The sequence below is a fragment of the Acanthopagrus latus genome, chromosome 8 (assembly GCF_904848185.1).
Source record: "Acanthopagrus latus isolate v.2019 chromosome 8, fAcaLat1.1, whole genome shotgun sequence".
Taxonomy (NCBI): domain Eukaryota; kingdom Metazoa; phylum Chordata; class Actinopteri; order Spariformes; family Sparidae; genus Acanthopagrus; species Acanthopagrus latus.
The window spans coordinates 9,961,368-9,983,757 of record NC_051046.1 but is presented as its reverse complement, the minus strand read 5'-3'; the positions used below and the strand labels follow the sequence as shown (position 1 = coordinate 9,983,757).

Genomic DNA, 22,390 nt, shown 5'->3' with positions numbered 1-22,390 from the left:
CAATCGAGCTATCAGCTCTTCACCAGGCACGATGTCAGTGCAGCAGTTGTTTCATACTATCCAAAAAAAAATAAAAAATGGTATTGAGTCCAAGAAGGCAACTGACACTCTTCTCTCATCTCATCCGACAACACAACCAAGAGAGAAACAAGCGCACGTCAGAAGAAAAGATCATACTCTCGGTTTTACTCTCCAATACTGTTGCTGATTGTTCTGTTGGCTCTGTCTTCTGGCTTTCAACATCCTGCAGGGGGGACACAAGTAATGATTACAAGCTTTCAAAGAGGATATTCTGACTTAATAACATATCAAACATTTCCACAATCAAATGCTAAATTTAGAGGCCATGCTGGCAAACCTAAATCTACAATGAACTTACTTGCGGACATAGTAGATAACAACTGCCAGGATCACTAAGGCGAGGAGGACAGAAATGACCACGGCTGCAATTAACCCTGCCCTTGTTGCATCTGGGTTACTCCGGGAGAGCTGGAATTGCTCACATCTGCTGCCTTTGTAACTGTCATTGCACCTGACGTAAGAAATGACAGGCGAAAGTATCTGTCAGCACAGGAATTTAGTCAACCGTGTTGCCATGTGATGACATCATACGTGAAAGTACGTGCATGAAAGTTCCCTAAGAGTCACTTCGACATCAAAGACAAATGAAAATCCAGTTTTGTAATCAACTTACACACAGGAGAGTGTATTCATGGCAGTTATTTTATAGCAGGTCCCTCCATTCATGCAATAGTTGACATCCGGCCCATCACAGGGGTCTCCATGTTCTACAAAGACACAACAGGTCAGGAAGAGCGGCTCTACACTTTTGAAAATGATTTGTCGTTGCTTCGGATCATCTCTCATATTTACCTGCCATCATTGGGAGCGTTTGTTCTTGCTGTTTTCCTGAGAGCACAAGAAACTTTCTGTCACACCAGAGGTAGTTTTGTCTTGCCAGGAAAGCAAGTCATAACTAGACTGTTCAAATGCAAATAATCAAAACACACCCACAAGGTTTCAAGGCCTTTTTTAAAAGTGAAAGGTGTCATTAAGTTATTATTGAGTTGTGAGAGGAATATATATATAAATATATAACGTGACCCTGACTGAAATAAGCCAAAAATCTGTTCCTTACCAGATCGTGAAATCCCAGCTGTTGGTAGTCAGCACAGGTTCCCGGGGTGAGTCATAGTGACGCTCGAAAGTAGCTCAGAACTGCTTTTTGTTGGAGAAGACACATGTGGGCGTGTTCCTCCCTTCGCCTAAAAAAATGTTGTGATTGCAGTTTGTCCACATTGTAAATGGCAAGGTAAATGTCAGGATACTGGCAAGTAATTGTAGGTCATTTGTTAGTGTGTCGTATATGGTGTCATTTCATGGCATAGAAGCAATACAAAGCTATCAGAGGTCTGAGAAGTCTCATTGTGACAGTGTTGACCTCAGTGTGATACTATCAGACGAAGAGTTCAGTAGATGGCATTTTGTTTTTGTTCTTGGAGCTCTGTGAGATCAGGCTGGGTGAGGAAATCACCTGTTGTGCATGTGAGCTCAGCGTGTCTGGGTTTGGTAAGAAACAACTGAATGACAGGAATGCAAAGAAGGCATGAATGGAATCGTGGGAACCTTTGCTGGCTATAAACACATTGCACCACTTCCTTCAGACAAATAATTACTGCCGTGTGCGCAGAACCGTTAGGTGACTCATCAACTGGCTATTTTTAATCACCCACTGCTTTCTTATTTTAAAAAGAAATGTGTTGCTTTGATCCATTTAGTGTTTGCGCCATCAGGCCAGTCTTTTATCAGATTACACAGACCTCAATCCAGCTACAGTGTGAAGATGATAACCTGATATTGAGGACATTTCTTTTTAGTGTCTGCTCATTTGACAGGTGTTATTAGTAGATTATGAGGGCCACACCTCTAAGGCCCACCGTAGAAGATGTCAGTCAGATAATGATGTTGGTACCAAGTTAATAATAAATCATTTGCTCAGTTTCACTAGATCAGTTTGGAGCACCACAGTTGAATCACAGATGGGTTGCCAGGTTGTGAAAAATCCCCTGCTGGTAGGAAAAAACAAAACAAAACATTGCTGTAAAAGGTAACCCAAAGTCATACTTTTAAGTTAAAGTGAAGATGTCGTGTTAAAATATTTGTTTCATAAAATGGAAAGTAACCTAAATGAATACTATTACAAGTATCAAAAGTATAGGTTAAAGTAAATAATACACATATTTACGCATACAATTTGTATATACTTTATACTATGGGTCAACTGATTATCAACCTGGTCAATTATTTGATCCAATAGTCAGCGTTTTTCTGATTACCTGAATTAATCTAGGTGGTTTTAATCCATTACCGATAAAATAAAATTGCATTACTTTGGCTCTGATGCAGCACATCATCTACAAAGTAATTAGAAACTAAAGTTACCAAACAAATGTGAGTAAAACATTTATTTTTTTCCTCCAAGAAGAATTAAAAGAAGAAGAAAGAATTATACTTAAGTACTGCACTTCTGTAGATATACTTAGTTACATTACGCCACTGCATGTAAACTTTTTTTTTCAGATAGCTCCCTTCAGTGAAGATAGCACCCTTAACAGAAGGCTTCTTTGTAACTGATGACGAAATTAAAGGTAGTAAATCATTTACTTATGTTGTATGGATCAGCTATAAGCACCCATCAAGAACAACATATGGGTTGCCAGGTTGAGAAAAATCCTTTGATTATAGTGTTTATGCTCCTGCAGCATAAAACTGTAGTCATTCAGAAAGCCTGCACAATAGAATCCAAACTAACATGAATTTGTTATGTATTAATTATTTACCACTGTAGACTCCATATTTCACTTTGCTTATAATGCTGACACCACCTTCAAATTTGGCAACCTTTTATAGAGATTTTCTCTCTTTTTTGCTGCCAAATGGCAAAATAATAAATTTACTAATTCCTTATATATCGATTCTAATCATCCAATAATCACATCTTATTGGTTGCCAGGTTTTTAAAAAGTTTTAAAAACTTATGCAACTAAATTATGGTAATAAATAATTTACTAATGCTTTGTAGCTCAGTTTTAAGCACCCAGTTAACATATGGGTTGCCAGGTTGTGAAAAATCCCCCTGTAGCATGAAACCAGTGCTGTAAAAAGTACCCAGTTCTTCAGTTAAAGCAAAGATGTAACATATTACTTTAATTAAAGTCTTACAGTATCTATTATTTAAAAAGTGCTTACAACCTCAGCGATTGATAACCAATAACCAGTCAGATAGCTCCATCTGGGATCTAAACCAAAATCCATATATTAACTTAATATTTACTGCTGATTTATTAGAATACAATTTAAAAAATCCTTTATTAAAGACTGTTTAACATATATAAGTACAGACTTGATAGCTTTTTAGAGAAACTCAGAGCTCTAACCTTTTCTTCCTCTGACTGTCATCAAAGATAAATGATAATATTTTGTCTTTTTTTAATATCCTGGCCAAAGAAATCTTTATTTTAGTCAGTGTCTGATCTTTAAAGTAATGCAGGCTTACATTGTTATTAAAAAAAAAAAAAAAAAGGTCACCAGATACAGTTTATACAACCCTTATAAGCCCTTTACTGGAAGGTGGTTGCACATTTATTTTAATTCTAGCGACAAACCAGGTCTGTTTTATAGGACACAGGTCGAATATAAATATTACAGTGACGCAGCAGATTTATGAGGCTCATTAAACACAGCAGATACTCGCCAGTGAACGCCACTGAAACACTTGAAGTCACTGTGAGAGTATTAGTAAAAAAAATTTAAAAAAAATCTTATTTATTTATTTTCTCTCTTTTTGGTTTCGTGCGGGTGGGTTGTTATCGCGAGGAAAACTCTGAAGCTCAAGAGGTGAAGTGAAGCGAGAGTGTTTTTTTTTTTTTTTTTTCTACGTCGACGCATCCAGGGTGGCACAGGGAAAAAAGAAAAGAAAAGAAAAAGAGGGATGTCTGCGGGGCTCTTGTGGCTTCATACTAAATCCAGACTTACACGTTCATGCTTCGTGTGATGTATCGTGTGCATGTTTTTGCGTGTGTGACTCTCTCTCGGTCTCCCCTCCGCGCTGACGCCGCCGCCGCTCGTCGCACATCTGCAGCCGCTGGAATCCCCAGTTTTCAGCACCTGGACAGCTCCAGGTCGTGAACCTCCTCTTTTTTTTTTTCTTTTTTTTTCTTATTATCGGGCACATGGAGTCCCTGGTGTGATTGTGTTGGTGGGGTGGGGGGTGGGGGGGGGAGGGAGGTGGAGAAAAGCCCTGCGAGCACATCATGCCTCCCTCCGAACATGTCGTTCTCAGCCTGATCCAGTGACAGCCTCGTCGTCTCCGCTGAAGGATGCTGCTTTCTGTCCGGAGTGGGTGTCTTCTGTCTTCTGCGAGGCGATACGGGTGCTCGGCCGACGCAAATTCAAGGGGAATCGCAGCCTACACACAGCAAGACCCGAGCTTCCCTCACGCTGCTGATCATCATCACCATCATCATCATCACCACCACCATCATCACCATCATCGGCGAGGAGGGAGATATTACCATCACCGCTGCGAGGGCAAAGGAGTCACGACCACACTTTACACAATGTAGAGCAGGAACACAGGAGAGGTTAGTGTGCCTTTTTGTGCTTGTTTTTTTTTTTTTTTTTTTTTTTCCTCCTGTCGGTTAGTTGGTGTATTCGTGCTGGGTTTTGAATGGAGAATGAGACCGTGTGGCCTTTAAGCACAGTGGGATGAAAATTAAAAAGAAAAAAATGTTAACAGCGTAACAACCATGTTACGATTTGCAAATGCATCTTGATTAAAAGGGGTTGAATGCAGAGAGCAGCGGACAGAAATAGCGCCAAGGTGCTTTGTTTGGGTGAAATGAAATAGTACAACAACAACAACAAAAAAAGAGAGCAAGGAGAAGAAGAATCTGTCTTCCGCTGATGAAGCACTTCGACTGCAGACTGTGCTTAAAGTAATAAACTCCAGATGGCAATTGTGACATTCAGTGTCGCCGATACTGTGATTTACTCAAGTCCAGAGACACTTCTCGGCTCTGCAGTGAATTACCTGTGATCCCACCTGGCCGCTCTCATCACCTCCACTGTCATTCCTCACCACAAAAACTGATGCACCTTGTTCAGTGTCTCTGCTCGTCTCATGTCCACAGCTGCGTCTTTGTTTTTTGTTTTTGTGTGTGTGTTACATTAATGAGCACATTTTTGGGTGCTGCAGTGAAACAGTGTCACTCTCAGCCCTTGGATGACCCGGGCTCATTTATCCTGAGTAGCATTTAATCTGCTGTGCTTCACTACATTTACTCTGCTGTGTTCCCACCACCCCTCCCCACCCCCCACCCTTCCACCCCTCTCCCCGCGGCTGCGAATGCTGACTCCTCACCTCTCTGGTGTCTGAGGGTTACTTCGCTGTGTGTCCTGTGAAATAACTGTGAAAATCACGCAGGTGTCAACAAAGCCAATGTGTAATAATCCATCTCTTGGTGGCGATTTCAGAAATCTGAGCCTGTGACTTTCCCTGTCCGCTCATGTCATGCCTGCCCCCCCACCCCCCCACGCACTTTCACTGAGCCGACTTGGACATCAATGGCTCTCTATCCTGTGGTACAAAGAGCTAGCATCCTGCTGCACTTGCTATGCAAGAGGTGTGATGTTCCTCAGCCCCTGATTCACAGAGCGGAGCGTATATTGGAGGAGATTTAAAATCCATTACAGTTTAGTGCTCCCCAGGAAAATAGTTGAACGGAGCGTAGCTAAAGCTGAAGTTAGGACAGGGTGCCTTCAGGAAAACGCACAGGCAGTGATGTTTCATTGATCATTTTGCATGCGTTGGGGTTAAACAGCTCAGCTGTGTGTGTAGATTTCATGATTTTGAGATCAAATGTTCGGTCTTGACCTTGGAAACAGCAGTTGGCAAAACAATCTCCCCTCAAGGTCTATTGATTGCTGCACTGGAGCTCCCAATAATGTCTCACAATCTTCTTCAGCAGATGGAGTTTTGCCCATGACTAGCTTCCTGATTTCCTTTCCCTGTAGTAATTACACTCTTTCTTCTTCTGCTATTTCCATAGGTGTGGTAGGAGCCAGGTCTCTGCAGCGGTGAAATCAATTTCCTCTTCTTGGGGTCATTTAGTTTGGACGTCTATTCGCAGCAACGAGACCTCAACATGAGCAACACGCAGTGAGTATAAAGTCTTGTTTGAAACCATGTCTGCAGGAGCGTGAAATCTTAAATCTCTATTTATGAACACGCAGTCTTATGCAAAGGGCATCTCAGCAGCGTGGTAGGATATGATTAGCAGAGTTGGACCTGCATATTCTCACGCTCCTCCTGTGAGTCAATGACTCTGAGCACAGATCAGCGGGGGAAAGAAAGCGGAGCTCGGCCTCGCCCGGCATCTCTGCAAGCGAGGCTGAGAGCGGGAGAGCGGCCCGGCCATCTCCAGTCTCCGCTGGCATCTCTTAGCATTCAGGAGGGATGTTCACTTGTCATCTTCTCTTATTAATAATTACTCTGTGTGTGGTCCTCCAGACAGGCCCTGCATTCTGATGACAGCCCGGGTGGGGGCTAAGAGAAGGGGAAAAAGAGAGGGAGCAGGGGAATGGAGTGGAGTGGGAGGAGGTGGAGTAGAGTGGAGTGGAGTGGAGTGAAGGGTGAATGCAGAATGGGTTCAGTCAGCTGCATCTTCTGATTAAAGGGGCAGGATGCTGCTTCCAACCAACAGGGATCTCTGTCCCAGCCTCGAGACCAGCAGATTAGCGCCACTGATGGTTGATTGCAGGTTCCATTTGAAGAAGAACGGTAGTACAAACGATCTGTAACCAAATCGCATGTAGAGTTTGTTGACTGTTTAGTGGTACAATGATTTAATGCTGCTGAATGCCAGTGACTCTCTATGAAGTGACAGATGGGAAACTCTCATGCAGAGAAAGGTCTTTGGAGTTATTTTTCACCTCTGCTCTCTCAGTCTTGATGCTGTAAATCCTTTCTCTCTCTCTCTCTCTCTCTCTCTCTCTCTCTCTCTCTCTCTCTCTCTCTCTCTCTCTCCATCTCTCTCTCTCTCTCTCTCTCGCCCTCAACAGTAGGAGGTGGGCAGGATGCAAAAAATGATTAGATGCTCATATACAACAAATTCAAAGGGATTTATAGGACATCTTTCGCACAGCTGTCCACAACACACAGACTGAACATAAATATTTGTGCCTCTGCCGTATGTGGCCGCTGCTTTATCCCGGAGTGCACATATGGATTTGCGGCAAGGTGCAACAACACACTTCCTTTAGAGACAAAGGTCGTCTGCAGCAAGCAAACAGATCGTGTTGTTGTTTATTGAATCTATAATACAAAGTAGTTTGTGGTGTGTGATCAGTGCATGATCCGACTCTCTGTCACTTCTGTCCCGATGCACGCCTCCCCCGTCTTCACTTGCCGGTTTCTTGTCATCCCCAGAGACGTAGTCTTCTGGTCCGAGCCACTGTAAATCACCTCCATACAGTATCCCCTGTTGTCAAACTGACCTCTGTCTGCCAAATCCAGTTGAGCTGAGCCCCAAATTAAGTGCAGCTACTTTTGAATTTGGGCCAAATACTACAAACTGTACCTTTTTAAAGGCACAGTAGGTGATTTGTGGGAAAATTTAGTTGATTTTTCACTCTCATTCCCAGGGCACCAAATACCTATGCTTTGGGCAAAGTTTGATGACCTGGGTATGAGATAGCTCATGAGGATATCTCATTGGTTTTCAGTGTGAACACCAACAATCACCAACCCAAAGTGAAGGTATTTGATGACTAATGACTAGTCTATTGATTAGCCTTTCTTGACACAGTTACATTTGCTCAAATACAAAGTTTCTAATCCCGTCTCTGAATGCGGTGCGCTACGTTTCTTGAATGCTATGAGTCGTAGGTCTTCAGATCATTCAGTGGATGTTTAGCGAGACATCAGTTCTTCTAATTGCTAAGTCATATTCCAAACAGATTCTTTGAAATGATATATTCAGTCACGAATACTTTAGTTTTACAACTGTTACAATGAATTGTTTTTCTAAAAGATACCATCTGTTCTGTCAAACCTGATATGCTGTAATTTATTGTCAATGCTCTGTGCTGATGACCTCCGTTGTTGCCTAAAAACTATGAATAACACACCCGTTGGCTTCACTGTTGCACTGGGGGATATGTTTCTCTATTATGATGAACCTGGGCACTGTACTTTATTATACGTCTATCCCACACATCCTTTAAATGCTCATTAGTGCATCAAATGTGGAATTATCAGTCGTTGAATACTGTCAACAAATGTCCCATAACTTCTGTTTGATTACATTTTGCTGAAATCTGTTTTAAGAAATGTGTTAAATTACTTAAAGATTAAACTGCATTTGTGGCCTGTTTTCAGCAAGAATTAATGGACTTTGGGCTGAGTGCCACAGAGAGGGTTTGGGAAGAGGAAATTATTGGGAAACAGATGAACAGATTGGTTGGTTTTGGTCCTTACACCTAGAATAATGAGTGCTTCACCTTTTACTGTGATACTGTGGGTCCATATCCAACATACAAAGGATCAAGCAGCTGTGTTTGGGATGTCTGGAGACAACATTTTGATGTTTCAAGCGTCGTCCTCTCTCCCTGCTAACTGTGATGTGATTTGGACTTTAAACGGCAGATCTGAAGCTGAAGCATTTTCTCTATTAACAGTGAAATAAGCCTCCGAAGACCAACAAAACACATTCACTCTTCATTGATGCAGTGGAATCAACTACTGTAATTTCCCCTCAGACCTTGAAAGAGCAGCCGTTGCCGATGAGTTCGGATCTTACAAATGTACCACTGTGTCAGGAGCTTGTGTCAGGGCTGCTGCTGCTGCTGCTGCTGGGGAATCTGGCCGGGGCCCATATAAGTGATTTGGCACATTGGTCCCGATTTCCTGATGATATCAGGACAGTGAATTGTGCACCAAGGGGGTAGCCAAGTGGCCGTATAAAAAACTTATTGGATACGACAGAGCGACCGTGTTGTAGACAGCTGGCCTGAAATACTGTGGGAGTGAGCACTCAGAATGACAATGATACCGATGCCCTCTGCAAACCACCAGTTCACGCTGAGGCAGCACTTTGAAATCCACTGAAGTGACAGAAGGGCAGGATTTACTGCTCAAAATAGGTGATTTTGAATATGATGTGACAGGCATCACTCTCACCCCTTATCACGTCGATTGGAAAAGCCTTGTTATACTTTTTTTTTTTTTTTTATCATTAGGGTTAGGGTTAGGGTTTTACTGTGTTGGCAGTTTTACTGTGTTGGCAGTGCAGCATTATGATAACCATACGCTGTTTAGTTTGATTTTTATCTTAAGTTATTTACACATGAATGCTAACCTCTGCACACATTCCTTTGCCATGAGATACAGGTCACACCTGTGTGCTGAAGGTTAAGTGCCGTGCAATAGGACATGTGAGCTACAGTTTCAGTGGTAAAGACCGCTCATCCATACCTGCCTCTTAAACCAAAAGACTGTTATCTGCGAATACAATACAGTACAGGACAGAGAAAAGCTGGGTGCAGATGTCAGTCAGATCTGAGATCTAAATCTGTTCAACCAAATAAAGAAAAAGAATGAAGTGAGCCACAAAATAATATTGCTTGTTTTATACATAATAATGTTCTGGCATTTAATATCATCAATCAAACAGGTTTTAAAGGGATAGTTCAACCCAAAATTTAAAAAAAAGACATTTTTTCTCTTAGGTGCAGTGATTTTTATCCATCAAGACTGTTTTGCAGTGTTTTTTCAGGGATATCAGTGGTAGAGATGCCTGCCATCTCTTGAATATGAAGGAACATGATGTCACTTCGCTCGTGATGCTCAAAGTCACAAAAAAATACATTAGAAACATTCAGCAGCAATGTCTCTTTCCAGAAATCATGACCTTGCTTACTCAAGATAATCTTATCTTCTGTTTATTTACTCCCGCCAACCGAACCACCAAAAAGAAGGAAGCATGCATCTACTCATGGACAAGAGGCTCGCTCATGTTAGAGCTGAGCAGAGGATGACGCCATTGATGTTTGCATCCCACGCTGTCCAAAGCACAAGCTTCTTATCAACGAGTAGATGCACGTTTCCTTCTGCATGGTGATACAGTAGTTTTGTAGAAAGGAAATAGCTCCTGCATTAATCTTCTCACATAAAAGGTTGATTATCATTAGAAACCGTGTCATGATTTCTATTAAGAGTCATTGCTGTTGAGTCTTTCAAAGTACTTTTTGGGCGCTTTGAGCACCACAAGTGGCTGATATCTATGAGTTTTGGTAACCAAAATAATCTAGAGGTATGAAAAAAGACACCACAGGTAAGAGGAAAAAAATGTGTTTGTGATTTGTGTGTTTAGTGAACTATCCCTTTAATCTTGCCTCAACTTTAAATGTTGCTATGAAAAGACCTGCTCTTGACTGACAGTTAACACGGCCCCTCAATCTACAGCCCTGGGAGTTAACATATTCCCTCCTGATGTATCCTATGTCAGCGTTTGAACCTCCTTTGTGCACGCTGGTGTTAGTATTCAGAGTCAAAGGATATAAATTGGTTTTACTTTCTGTTGTGTTCAGCAGTATTGGACTTTGGCTGTATTTGAGTACGTTTCTCACAGAAAGCTGCAGAAAACTGAGGCTGGAATAGATTACAAGTGAAATTCATTTAAACTCCAGAGCTATGGAATCGCTGAGTGTTGCCAAGAAGATGTTCCCATTGAAATCAAAGGAGGGAAAAAAAGGCGTCGCTGTATGTATTTCCAAGAAATGTGTTACTGGGCGGTGTCTCTGTTATTCAGTCATACCTCGCTGCAACTGGAGGCAAATGAGAGGAGGGAGAGTACTAATAATCAAACCATGTGGAGCTGATCACAGATTTTCCCTGTCTTGGACTGGATGTAAATATCATTACATGTCTAATCAATGAGTTAGAAGTGGAGAGGAGAGATCTCAGCAGGCTATTATATTTTCATATATCTATTGATCTTTGCATGATGACTTATAGTGATGTGATGTAAACACGGCGTGGGAATTAAACATACATCACTGTCACTCTGGAGGAGCCGATCCCTGGCAATAATTACACAGAAGACGGAAACAGACCTCGTTCAAAACACTCACTTTTAACTCTCTTCCGCTTCACTAAGTTTATATTAACACTACAAATTCCCCCAACAAGTTATTGTATCTTTACATTAAGCTGACACTTTTGTCCAAAATGACTTATAGTAATTCATACATACATTCATGCACAGGCCGCTTTGCAAGGTGCCGACCAGTACATCAGGAGCAGTTTGTTGGTTCAGTGTCTTGCCCATGGACACTTTGACATGCTGCCCTGGGGAATCTAACCAGTGACCTTCTGATAACAAGACACTGGCTCTACCCCTGAGCCACAGTCGCCCCTTTGACCAATGCATTGAGTTTAATTAGTGTTACCAGTTAATTGAGCTCTGTGATAGAAATGGTCCACCAAGGCCTACGTTGCTGTGCTCCATGTGAGGGGTATCACCATGTAACAATGTTGTCAATAACCGTTATAATTTAGAAAGAATTCACATTGTGCAAATAATCCAGCGTATCCTAAATACATTTCCGTTCCTTTCTGTTCTCGCTTTGTCACAATAAGTGGCAGTAATGCACCTCGAGGCTGCTCGCCAACCGCCATAAAGCAGAAAAAAGAAGACACAGTGGACACAGTGTCCAGCTACTGCCAGCAACACAATCTATCTGTAGTGCAGGGTTAGATATCGCGATAATATTTTTTATCATGAATTCTTCCTCTTTTTATGTAGTAACAATATAATTATTGTTGCTATTAACCAGTTTGACTTCGGTATTTTGCATTATGTACTAGTAAAGCAACTTCATGCAGCTACAGCCTAAACAGTTACATGTAAAACAATACAAACTCAGCATTTAGAAACATTAGCGAGTGTAGAAGCATGTTTTGTTTTGTTTGTTTTTTTTGCCTTTTGGGCTTCCTTGTGAGCCTTGCTTCTTACTCTGTACGGATGCGAGATTCCCCCCCGCAGCCGTGTATGCTCTATGTTAACCTTTTTGCTTCCTTGTGGCGTTTGCTAATACATCACATGCCTCTGAAAAGATCCCAGCCTTTAGCATGCTGCCGGCTGCCCTCGCCTGCATTGTTGAGGGGAGCGAAGTATTCAGATGTGAAGCCTCCGCTCCCTCCCCGGGATGGCAGTCGGTCACTCCACTGGGCTCTGCACATAATGGCTCCTGGCCTGCTCTGCTCCGCGATTGTCTGGAAATGTGATTTTGATGCACTAAACAGTTTGTGTCTGTCATGACTGATTAGCGTCCTTGTTGCGGAGGCGCCAAGTCCTCAGTTGGATGCGGAGGCATGTTTTTGTGGCGAGCATGTTAATATATGGCCGTTTGACCCTCAGGACTAAACAGCACATCTATCAGGACGCGCACAACAGAAGGATCAGATATTTAAAGGCAGGAAGGCGTTTTATGTAGTGAGGACAAGACGATAACAGCCCTACTGTGCTACGTTAAGACAATACAGTTGAAGTGATTTTTAGCTTCCTCAGAGAATAACAAAATAACCTTTTAAAGGGAGTCCATTAAACAGCTATTAGTCAAGAAGTAAGTCAGGGAAAAGGGAGACCTATTTTTCCTTTCCAGGCCTGCCTACATTAACATTTAACAGTAAGGTGGGTCTGCTCAGTGATCTTCTCCTAACTGTTTCCTCCCACTCCGTTTCACCTCCAGCACAGAGGTTGTAGAATTCACCAACCCAATGGCCTTTGTTCCCTCCGTCTTGTAATCAATGCCTTCCTCCACTGTTAAGCACTGGAGTTATTGATGTCTCCACGCTGGCTGCACTGGGACGGCTGCCAAGCCGTGCGAGACTCCTGTTCCAGGGTGACTTCTCCTTGTCCGCTATTGGCTGAGCTCGGAGGTCCACACAGCCCTCCCTACACGTTTAAGTTTTAGGTCCTTGATGGCAGATAAAATGTCACTTTGTCTTGCTCTGCTAAGGCTCAGCCAGCCTTGCAGAAATTCAGAATCGAAATGGACAAAAACAAAGACAAAAGAACCTTTTTAAAGTGACACTTTGGTTGGCGACCAATTCTGAAAACCAGAGCCTCCTTATATGATGGAATGTAACTAAGTACATTCACTCAAGTACTATTCTACCACACATTCACAAGATATACGTCCTGACATTTATATATTAAAAAAAGATTAAATAAACTTTGCTTTAGTCTGAGTTTTTAACTGGTTTTACCGGGATAGTTCAGCTCAAAATCAAAATACATACATTTCCTTTCACCCAGTGATGGAATGTAACTAAGTACATTTACTCAAGTACTGTACTTTCACAGTACAGTTTTGAGATACTTATCCTTTACTTGATTATTTAATATTTTCTGCTATGTTTTACTCCCACTCCACTTTTATCATACTTTTACTCCACAAGATTTATTGGAAAAAAAGACAGTGATTTTGACAATTAAAAAATGCTCAGTTTTGCTAATTTTGCTTTCGATAATCAGTCAGGCCTGTAATCTGTCAGCCCATAGTATAGTATAGTTAAAACATGTATTACTTTTACTTGTATTTTTGTTATTTAAGTGTATTTAGTATCCCATACTTTAAGGTGGTAGTTGGGCTATCATTCTGAACATGACATCATAATGAATTCTTTGGAAATTTGTCTGAAAGAAGAAGAAGTTTATGGGATTTGTAGTTGAAGCCAATATCGATAATCTTTTTAATTGAGAAACGTAATATTTCCATTTCTGTGTTAAATGCAAATGACCATTTTTACTGTGGCTTGAGACGTAGTTCACTCTCGCATTGAGAAATGTGGATCAGCAATCAGTTGCCAGGTAAACGTGTCCTTGCCAGCAGACACTAGAAGCAAGGAATTTCACACCATGTTTCTGTTTTCATTCATCAATATTACACATGGTCCCAGTTGTTGTTGTCACCCTTCGCTACCTGGAGTGTTTTCCAAGTTAGTACACTGGCTAATTCAAAATAAACAGCACATCCATCCTCTGTCTCTAACGGTGCTCTGGTTGTTTGTGCCACAGGGCTCCTCCCAAGGCTGGAGCCTCAGAGCTGGAGGTGATCTCCCAGCAGGTGGAGGAGGACAACCAGTGCGTGGCCCCCGTCCAGCTGGTCAGCTTTGCCTACAGAGACTTGCCTTTGGCCGCCCTGGACATCTCCCTCGCTGGATCCCAGCTTATCTCAAACCCGGATGAAGAGGACAACAGAGAGGGGTAAATCCAGCGATTTCGCTCTGACATCACCTATCATCCTCTGCTGTTGCTCAACCACAGTCAGTAAAACCATCTGCAGTGATATTATCGTCATCTTCATCATGTTATTATTGGTATTTTTGGATATTATTAGTTTATGTGAAGGTCACTTGTTTCTGAAACCACACGAAGCTGAACACTCCTACTTTCTTCGAAGAATATCAAAAATCATACAGCTTGAGAGAAAAAAAATAAGACTAGTATGATTATCAATGAAATCTTTCTAGAATTAATTTGCGTAATAAAAAGCCCCGAATGTAATTATACATTGATCGATGTTCCTGGTGTTTGCCACCACAGCTAGGATGACATTAGAAATGTGATGTCTGAGACATTGTCTCTGCTTTGTTGCATGAAGTGCTACATCCATAATTAAGGCAGAATTGCAATTACTACAATCTATAATCTCGCCCAGCAGAGAAAAGCTCTGCCGTCACTCTCCCCGTCGCTCGTTATTGCACATGGTAATTACACCTGGCGTATTGAATCACCCCTCATTTTATATTAGAGTCCGGGAGTCGAGGATATTTGCCGATGAATTTATTAGTGTCACCGCGTTAAATGGACAATGTCTCCGCTGATGTGTTCATTTCAGCTCAATGACACAGCAATTTCTCGCTCCTAGACAGGCTTCTGTTCGTAACGTCGATTTCTGGCAGAAAACAAAGGCTGTTGTTAGCACCATGGCTTTCCTGAAATGTCAGGGGCCTGTGGCGCCGCACGTCCAGGGCTCGTGTTGTTTCCTTATCACCATATCACTGTGCTACAGGCCCAGCACTCTCAGGACAGGACACGCCCCTCATAGAGCACCCCTGTAGCCAGTGTCCATGGCTCTCCACTCAGGAAGCGTGACTCACAACCCTTTGGCACACTGCGATGTTGGCATCCGTGCAGAGAAAGTGGACAAACAGCATAAGCTTAATTAGAGCATCCGGCATTTCGCCATCCAAGCCCCGGTGTGTCAGCTGAACATGTCCGGCTGGACTTTGCCCGGCCTGGCCCGGGCCGGGCCCGATGTCTCTGTGGGACGGAGGGCAGGGACAGATGGGTCCTGTCCCAAACACCCACTCTTTCATCATACCTTGTATCGTTCTCACTCCGTCCTGCTCACAAAAAGGACTGAAAACACGCAGATAGCAGTGCAACAGCAGAAGGCGGGATCTGGCAGGCCAGTAACATTATCTTCACAGTGGGCACTCTCATACGGCACCATATGACACCCTGGTCCCCTGGGATTTGGCACCGTGCAGTGGAAAAGTCATGCAGTGCCAAGAAATCTCTCTGAGGGATTGATCAGGTCAAAACTGTGAATATTCTTTCTCCCCGCAAACAACCAAGGCGTTCATTCCGATCAGAGAAACGCCTCCCTCAGAGTCCATGAAGCTCGAAAGTATTCGGCCGCCTCGTGAAAACGTGTGCAGTCTGCCACCCATGTGAGCGCTGCAGTGTGTTCAAAGAGCTTTTTAGATTGGAATTTATGATTTTCAGGTCACATGCATTCCAAGACACACCTGTCATCGCAGTTTCATGCAAACATTCATTGTTTGGAAGCCTTCTTGGAAAAGCAGCAGAGCCAGTGTGTCGTCGCTGGTTCTGGGTGCCTCTGTGACTCACGTCTGTAGCATCAGAGGAATGACATGAAGGTGGGATGTGTCCCATGATGCAATGTTTTAAATTAATCGAGACTGTTGAAGGCCAAAGTAATGAACTTCATGATTTTCCCCACTCTGTTGGCTATTTTTCTATTGTTTATAGGAATATATAGTCACAGATACTCCTCTGCATGCTGTGGGCAATTTTTAGCACTTAATAAATGATCGTATAGAAGAATGCACACCTACTTTCAGTGCCTTGCTATGGGGGTTGCAGTGGTTTTGCGCATTCATTTTAGTGATTAGCAGGACAGTTTGTTTTCATTCCTGAGATGTATTTATATCTTAGTTATGTCATTTTCTGGATGGGAAAACAGAAAGAAAAATAAGACGACTCACACACTGCAGGGCTCCAGAATCCAAATTATTGAATGCCAAAGTAATAGCATTTCAAGCAAACCTGCTCTCCTTCAGCGAGATGAAGAGCCGAATGGGACTAAATGGATGTAACGTTCATACTTTGGTCTGAATCCAGACACAGTGAAAGGAATCTTTACAAAAATGGTCAGAGATGGGAAAAGAAAGTGGTCATTACTTTTGAATTGAATTTAAATCTCTGATGATGAGATCGTGGTTTTGTTGTATTTTATATGACTGGAAAAAAAAAGCAAAAAAAAAGCAGAAGAATACACACCAGAGATGCGCATTTAGTCTAGCATGGCAGCATCTCATGGCTCTTTAACAGCAGACGTGGGTGATCACGTAGGAGGTGGATGTTCTTGCGGACTACAAGGTGCACACGCAGTACTTGCAGATTCTGTGCAGTGGTGAGTTGGTTGGAAATATTAATAGATTTTGGCAGCGCCATATTCTCCAGATCTTGCTAGAAAAGTCCAAGATGGGGGTGGTGTGATTTCTACATCCACCTTTGGTCACGTAATGATTGTCTCATTTGTATAATTTTTTTCAATAGTGGATGCTTTTTTGGTAACTACATATATTAGTTATTTTTTAAATGAAGATTCATTTTGATTAAGCCATAACAACCTAACCAATTTAGCAGCAATCCCTGCCTATTAATAATAAAAAATAATAAGCATGTCTTTAAAGGGTCACTGCATAAATGTTCCTCATTAAAGCGTGTTTACTGCATATGTGAAGAAAGTAGCATGGAACCTTTTGTGGCTCAAGAGGAAGCTGCATGTAATCTGATAAACTGCCTACAGTGGCAGTCACTTAATAGCTAAATTGCATTGTGGGTAACATAGACACCAGTCCACTGTTGGACTCATTATGGACAGTTTAAAAATGATAAACAATACAGCTTTTTATTCCAGGCATTCGTCTTCCTTATTATAACCTGGCGCCTGCAGTACCCACAATGCAACTTAACTACTAAGTGACATCACTGGAAGCAATTCAGCAGCTTCCTCTGGAGTCATAAAAGGCTTTAAACTACATGTTTTTCACATACTGTATGCAGTTGTACTCATAAACAGCATAAACAAATTCACTAAAAATATTTTGGTACCAATCCCTTCCTTCTGCAGTCATTTCAGAAAATATCACAGATCGCAGCTCACTCACAGAATGCGGGTGAGGCAGTTAAAACAGTGATGAAGCTGTGTGTTTATATAAGACACTGTACATGTAAATGCAATAAAAATGCAGTAGAGAGGTGGTGTGTTGAGATCTTCTACCTTTAACCTGCCCTCTTATCATGACCTCCGGACTGAGTAGAGCCCATGACCTGCCCTCTATCTCCACGTCCTGCGCTTGTCTTAGGTTATCAGCCCCCACATCAGCCTGCTGCCCACAGCAGCACAAGCATATGCAGTCGACCTCCAGGGGCCAGACTGAGAGGTGTGAGGCGCTGCATCAATGACAGATGGTTCATATGGGTCAACCTGTCGCTTTGACGAGAGGAGAGCGGAGGCGGAGGGTATAAAGAGAAGGATGGAGGGAGGAATGGAGCGCACGACCCTCCTCCACACTTTCATTCACAAAGCTTCCGGCTGCAGATCACAAGGAAATGGCTCCATTCGATGGATGTCACATCTCTTCATGTTGGACAGTAGTGTGGGATTAATTCTGTGCCATGTTGCATGGTGACAGCCACAGCTGCTGGCTGATGCAGTGTGAAATGTTGGATATTAGATAAGCTTGAGTGTGCTCAGGTCAGCTTAGATTTATTACATTACTCAGTATCTACAGAGTGCTCAGACTTCCTCTGTGGAATAAAGTTCTCGGACCACCTTTTCACTCGCTGAAATGCATTAATACAGAGGTATGTCAACAAGCACATAATCAAAGCTGGGTTGACAACGCTCAAGGTTGAAGTAAAATGGAATAATTAGAAAAAAGGTAGACCGCAGAATATAGCACTGAAGGACCCTGCCAGAGTCTAGTATGAATCTTGGCAGCAGCAATATTTCATGGGGCTTTGGAAGCGGAGCCGTACTATACCTGTTCTGTGTTGATGGATGTCTGAAAAGAGAGCAGGATTTCTGTTTTTTCTTTTTTTTTTTTTTCTCTCCCCCCTCTGACTCTATTTCAAACACACAGAGGAACAGTCCTCTCCATCAAATTGGCTCTCTCGCCTGGCACCATGTGCGACACAATAGATGACATTTGAGTGCAGGGTTTGAGGGTTTGTTAATATTCACAGACATGCAAAGTGTGAGATTGCTTTTTAGGCTGAGAGCGGGAGAGATCAAGTGTCCTGGTGAAAACCCATTTATCAGGGACAGCTTGTCTGCTGCTCTGCACATGGAGCCCCATCCATCTCCATTTGCTTAGTATCTGTGGCCCATTTCTCCGGCAAAGACCAGCTCCGAGTCGCCTCTGCCAGGTTGTGGGATGCAGGGAGTGGAGCGATGATGACTGATCGCACTGGGAAACCAGTGGGAAGGACTGGTTATACTGGAAAGCTGTGTGCATTTTCAATAGTCAAAATGTTTTACTTGCTACAAGGCAAAGCCTAAACTTAATACATTGCCGTCTGTAATTGATTAGCCCTTTTTATTTTATTTGTTAATTTATCACAAAAGGTTTAATTCCCCCGGCGTTAGACTGTAAGAGATTAATAGTGGTGACACATGGAAGCTCTAAAATGTACAATTGATTACCTATGATAACTTCACTTTGTTCAGCATATTTATTGCTTAGCTGGGTTTCCTCTCCCCGGGCTTTTTTGCTTTCTTTTGGCTGTGATAACACAGATGACTCAGCAGTGGTTACACAGGAAAGGATGAAACCAGTTGTTATGTTGGCATTTTTCCTTTTTGTTTGTTTTTACGCAATCCAGCAAGATGCCCCACCTGTTCTTTCACTGGAAACAGAAGTTTAAAAAAAAAAACAAAAAAACAAAACATGCCTCTTTTGGTGTATAAAGTCAGTTAAGCAATAACTGTAACGTAGAGAGTTTGAACAGCCTGAATGGGATGAAGTCCTCCAACCTCTGCTATTGAGTAGCCTGCAGGTGCGCGGTTGTGGTCCATTTTCCCCTGCAGGAGCCTGCTGAGTTCAGCAGATTGGTGTGAATTGGTTGAAGTTAATACCAGAGGAACCAAGGGGCTATATAGTTATATATTCTGCTGCTCTGAAGTAGTGTCTGACATTACACCTGCAAAAGACGATTACTTCAGTTCAGAAGCTTTTCCCCCCGGTGTTCACATGTTTCCAATGATGGTCATGAGATATTCATGAGATGTCTGCAGCTTGAAAAAACGTAGCTTGTCAACATAAATGGACAACAGAGGTATTCAGTGTCTCACTTTTAACTTTATTGGATGTCCCAACTTTTTTGTTTGGACCCTCTGAGGGGTCCCAAGATAAATATCGTGGCTCTTGAATGTTTGGGAAAAAGAACTAATATTTGTGTTACATAAATTTATTTTTATTTTTTGGGACTTTTGGGGACTTCTATATATATTTGCTTGTGTTACATTCTTGAGCCTTTCACCTTTTTAATCCTTGTTTGGTGAACTACTGTCAGCTCAAATTTTGAGCAGACACTAAACCCGAGATTAAGAGTCTTGTAGAGCTTATATTTTGGGGCTGCTTGGGTCAAACAGATTGGGAACCACTGTACTGAAGTTACATTTTTCAAATTGTTTTCCTCCTAAAAAATAATGAACATTTTTTGGGCACAAAGTATAATTTACAGGTGTGCTTGAGTACGTGAATGGCCTGGGCCAGTTTTTTAGATTCATAGCATGATTAATCGTTCTGGAAGTAAATGTAATTGTGTGTCAGCTGCCACAGGTCTGTACCCTAATGTGCTGGAGTTTTTCACCAGGCAAAGTTGCTCTGTTGTAAATGTGCAATCAAGACATCAATCAAGAGTTCCAATCAATTATTTAGAGGCCTTGCACAGCAGTGCAACTCATTTGGAGCGACACTATTTTAAGCTTTCCTTCGCAAACATTTTGAGGGAGAGGTTAGTGTTTGCAGCTGTTTATTGGTTGTTTGTGTGCCTGTGTGTGTGTGTCTGTGTGTCTGTGTGTCTGTGTGTGTGTCTCTGTGTGTATATGTGTGCTACGATCAATACCTCAGACGAGTTGATAGAGTCTTTCAGACTCATTACTTCTGAATGAATTTTCTCCTTTGCGGCCCTTCCCGTCTCTCTCTCACTCCCTCTCTTAACCCACACAAACAGAGCACCACCTCTCTGATTTAATTTCCATTTAACTTGCACCTAATGAGTTTACATTGTTTTGTATCCCATCTCAATTACAGGAGACAGTATAATGAAAGAGATGTTCCTTGCGATAGGCTCCCCACCTCAGCGAGAGATACTTAGCTGGGGCCGGAGCCAAAGCTCTGTCCTGTCTGTGTGAATGGGCCCCAGCAGAGCGGCCAGACACCTTCCTCTGTGCCAATCAATCTGCCTGATGTCTTTGTCCGCTCTGTCCTGTCTGGCCCCTCTGCTGCCACGGCCGCTGCAGCCGGCATCATGTACAGCATGCCATCACTTCCATCTCAGGCCGCTATTGATCGCTCTCATGATCTAATCCCCTCGCTCTGCGCCGCTGTCGGGCACACTTCGATCCTCCCTCACTGTGTTACCACTGCAGCCGCTGGCCTGTTGATGTCTTTATGAACCTGTCCACACTACATGCCACGCTGCATCTCTCATTTCCTCCACACACAGTGTTCTCAACTGTGTGTGTGTGATGTTTACTTCTGCACACACGTATCCGTCCGGTTCCCATTCGTTCTGCACCTGCCGTGACCCTGGAAAGAGAAGGAGAGGTGATTTTCTTCCTGGGCTCGCTCCACCAATGAAGCAGCTTCACTTCCTCATAAATACTTCAGGTCTCCGGCATTCAAGGTTTAAAGTGATTTCCCTAAAATTAAGTTTCTGAGCTTGGAGTAATCCATCACTGCCTTTTACTCTGCATTCAGACAGGGTTTTTCTTTACAGGTTTATTAAATTAATACCTTTTCTGCCTGCCTTGTGGGAGCAGTCTGAATGAATTATGATTCCGCGCAGCATGAGTTAAATCATGCTTTTCGGTCCTCAAGGTAAGTGAGGTGGCTCCTATGGTGTGTGTGCAGCTCATTCCGTCTTTTAACTAATGGTCCACAAATGTCTGGTGACTGTGTGTTAGGTGTATCATTAGGTAAATGTTTCTTTTTCTTGGCTCTCCTCCACTGGCAGATGGGGTTTGACATTGTTCCTTGGGAACAAATCGGTGCCGGGGTAAGTCTCCATGGTATCTGCTAATGATACCATTACCCTCCACCACCTCTTTGTCACCCCAGGTGTTGAGCTCCTAATCTGTTGGCTTTGGCTGGTACTGAGAGTTGCTGCAGAGGGCTGAGTGCACCGGTTAGCCTCTGGGAGAGCACTGACACAGTGTGGCCTAGCTCCAGCCTCTCTGCTGACCTTGGTGAAGGATGGAGAGGACGTGTGAGAGCAGCACACCAGAGGTTCAGCTGCAACTGCAAAATGACGCCACTCACTAGGTTCCCCCCTCTACGTCAAGTTGGCTACATGTCAGCAGTAACACTAACGGGGGGCGGCTGTGGCCTTTGGCTCATCGGAAGGTCACTGGTTCGATTCCCCTGGTCTGCATGTTGAAGTGTCCTTTGGCAAGATACTGAACCCAAAACTGAGACGAGGTACTCATGAAGTAATGATTCAGTCCTCAAACCACTCGTGCGCTACTTTTATAAGCACTCGTAAAATAGTGATGAAGTAATTAGGGATTATCTATTAAGTAATCACTGTTATGTATGACTGCTTGGGTGCACAGAGATAATAACAAATATTATTCACAAACCACTCGTGGAGAAAGTGGTCAGTATGATCAATTCATACATATTCATGAACTAATCATTACATAATGATTCATGAATATCGGATCTCCAAGTCTGTTCTTTAGTAATTATAAATATAGTTAGTCATGCTCTCTGCAA

The 22,390-nt window shown here is 42.7% G+C and overlaps 1 protein-coding gene and 1 long non-coding RNA gene across 3 annotated transcripts in view; one reads left to right on the top strand and one right to left on the bottom strand.

Annotated features, from left to right (window-relative positions):
• Positions 1 to 873: 873 nt before the first annotated feature.
• Positions 874 to 4,252, bottom strand: LOC119024847. The gene is made up of 3 exons (XR_005076624.1): positions 4,036 to 4,252; positions 1,139 to 1,265; positions 874 to 909 (listed from the first exon to the last, which is right to left on the bottom strand). It is a non-coding gene; the product is annotated as an uncharacterized LOC119024847 (long non-coding RNA).
• A 37-nt stretch (positions 4,253 to 4,289) lies between these two features.
• tmem266 (transmembrane protein 266) overlaps positions 4,290 to 22,390 on the top strand; it is a 30,659-nt gene continuing 12,558 nt past the window's right edge. For both annotated transcript variants that reach the window (XM_037107837.1, XM_037107835.1), the window contains exons 1-3: positions 4,290 to 4,643; positions 6,111 to 6,220; positions 14,145 to 14,333. In XM_037107837.1, coding sequence (XP_036963732.1) covers positions 6,207 to 6,220; positions 14,145 to 14,333 — 203 coding nt within the window. In that variant the 5' untranslated portion in view covers positions 4,290 to 4,643; positions 6,111 to 6,206. The remainder of the gene's footprint in view (positions 4,644 to 6,110; positions 6,221 to 14,144; positions 14,334 to 22,390) is intronic.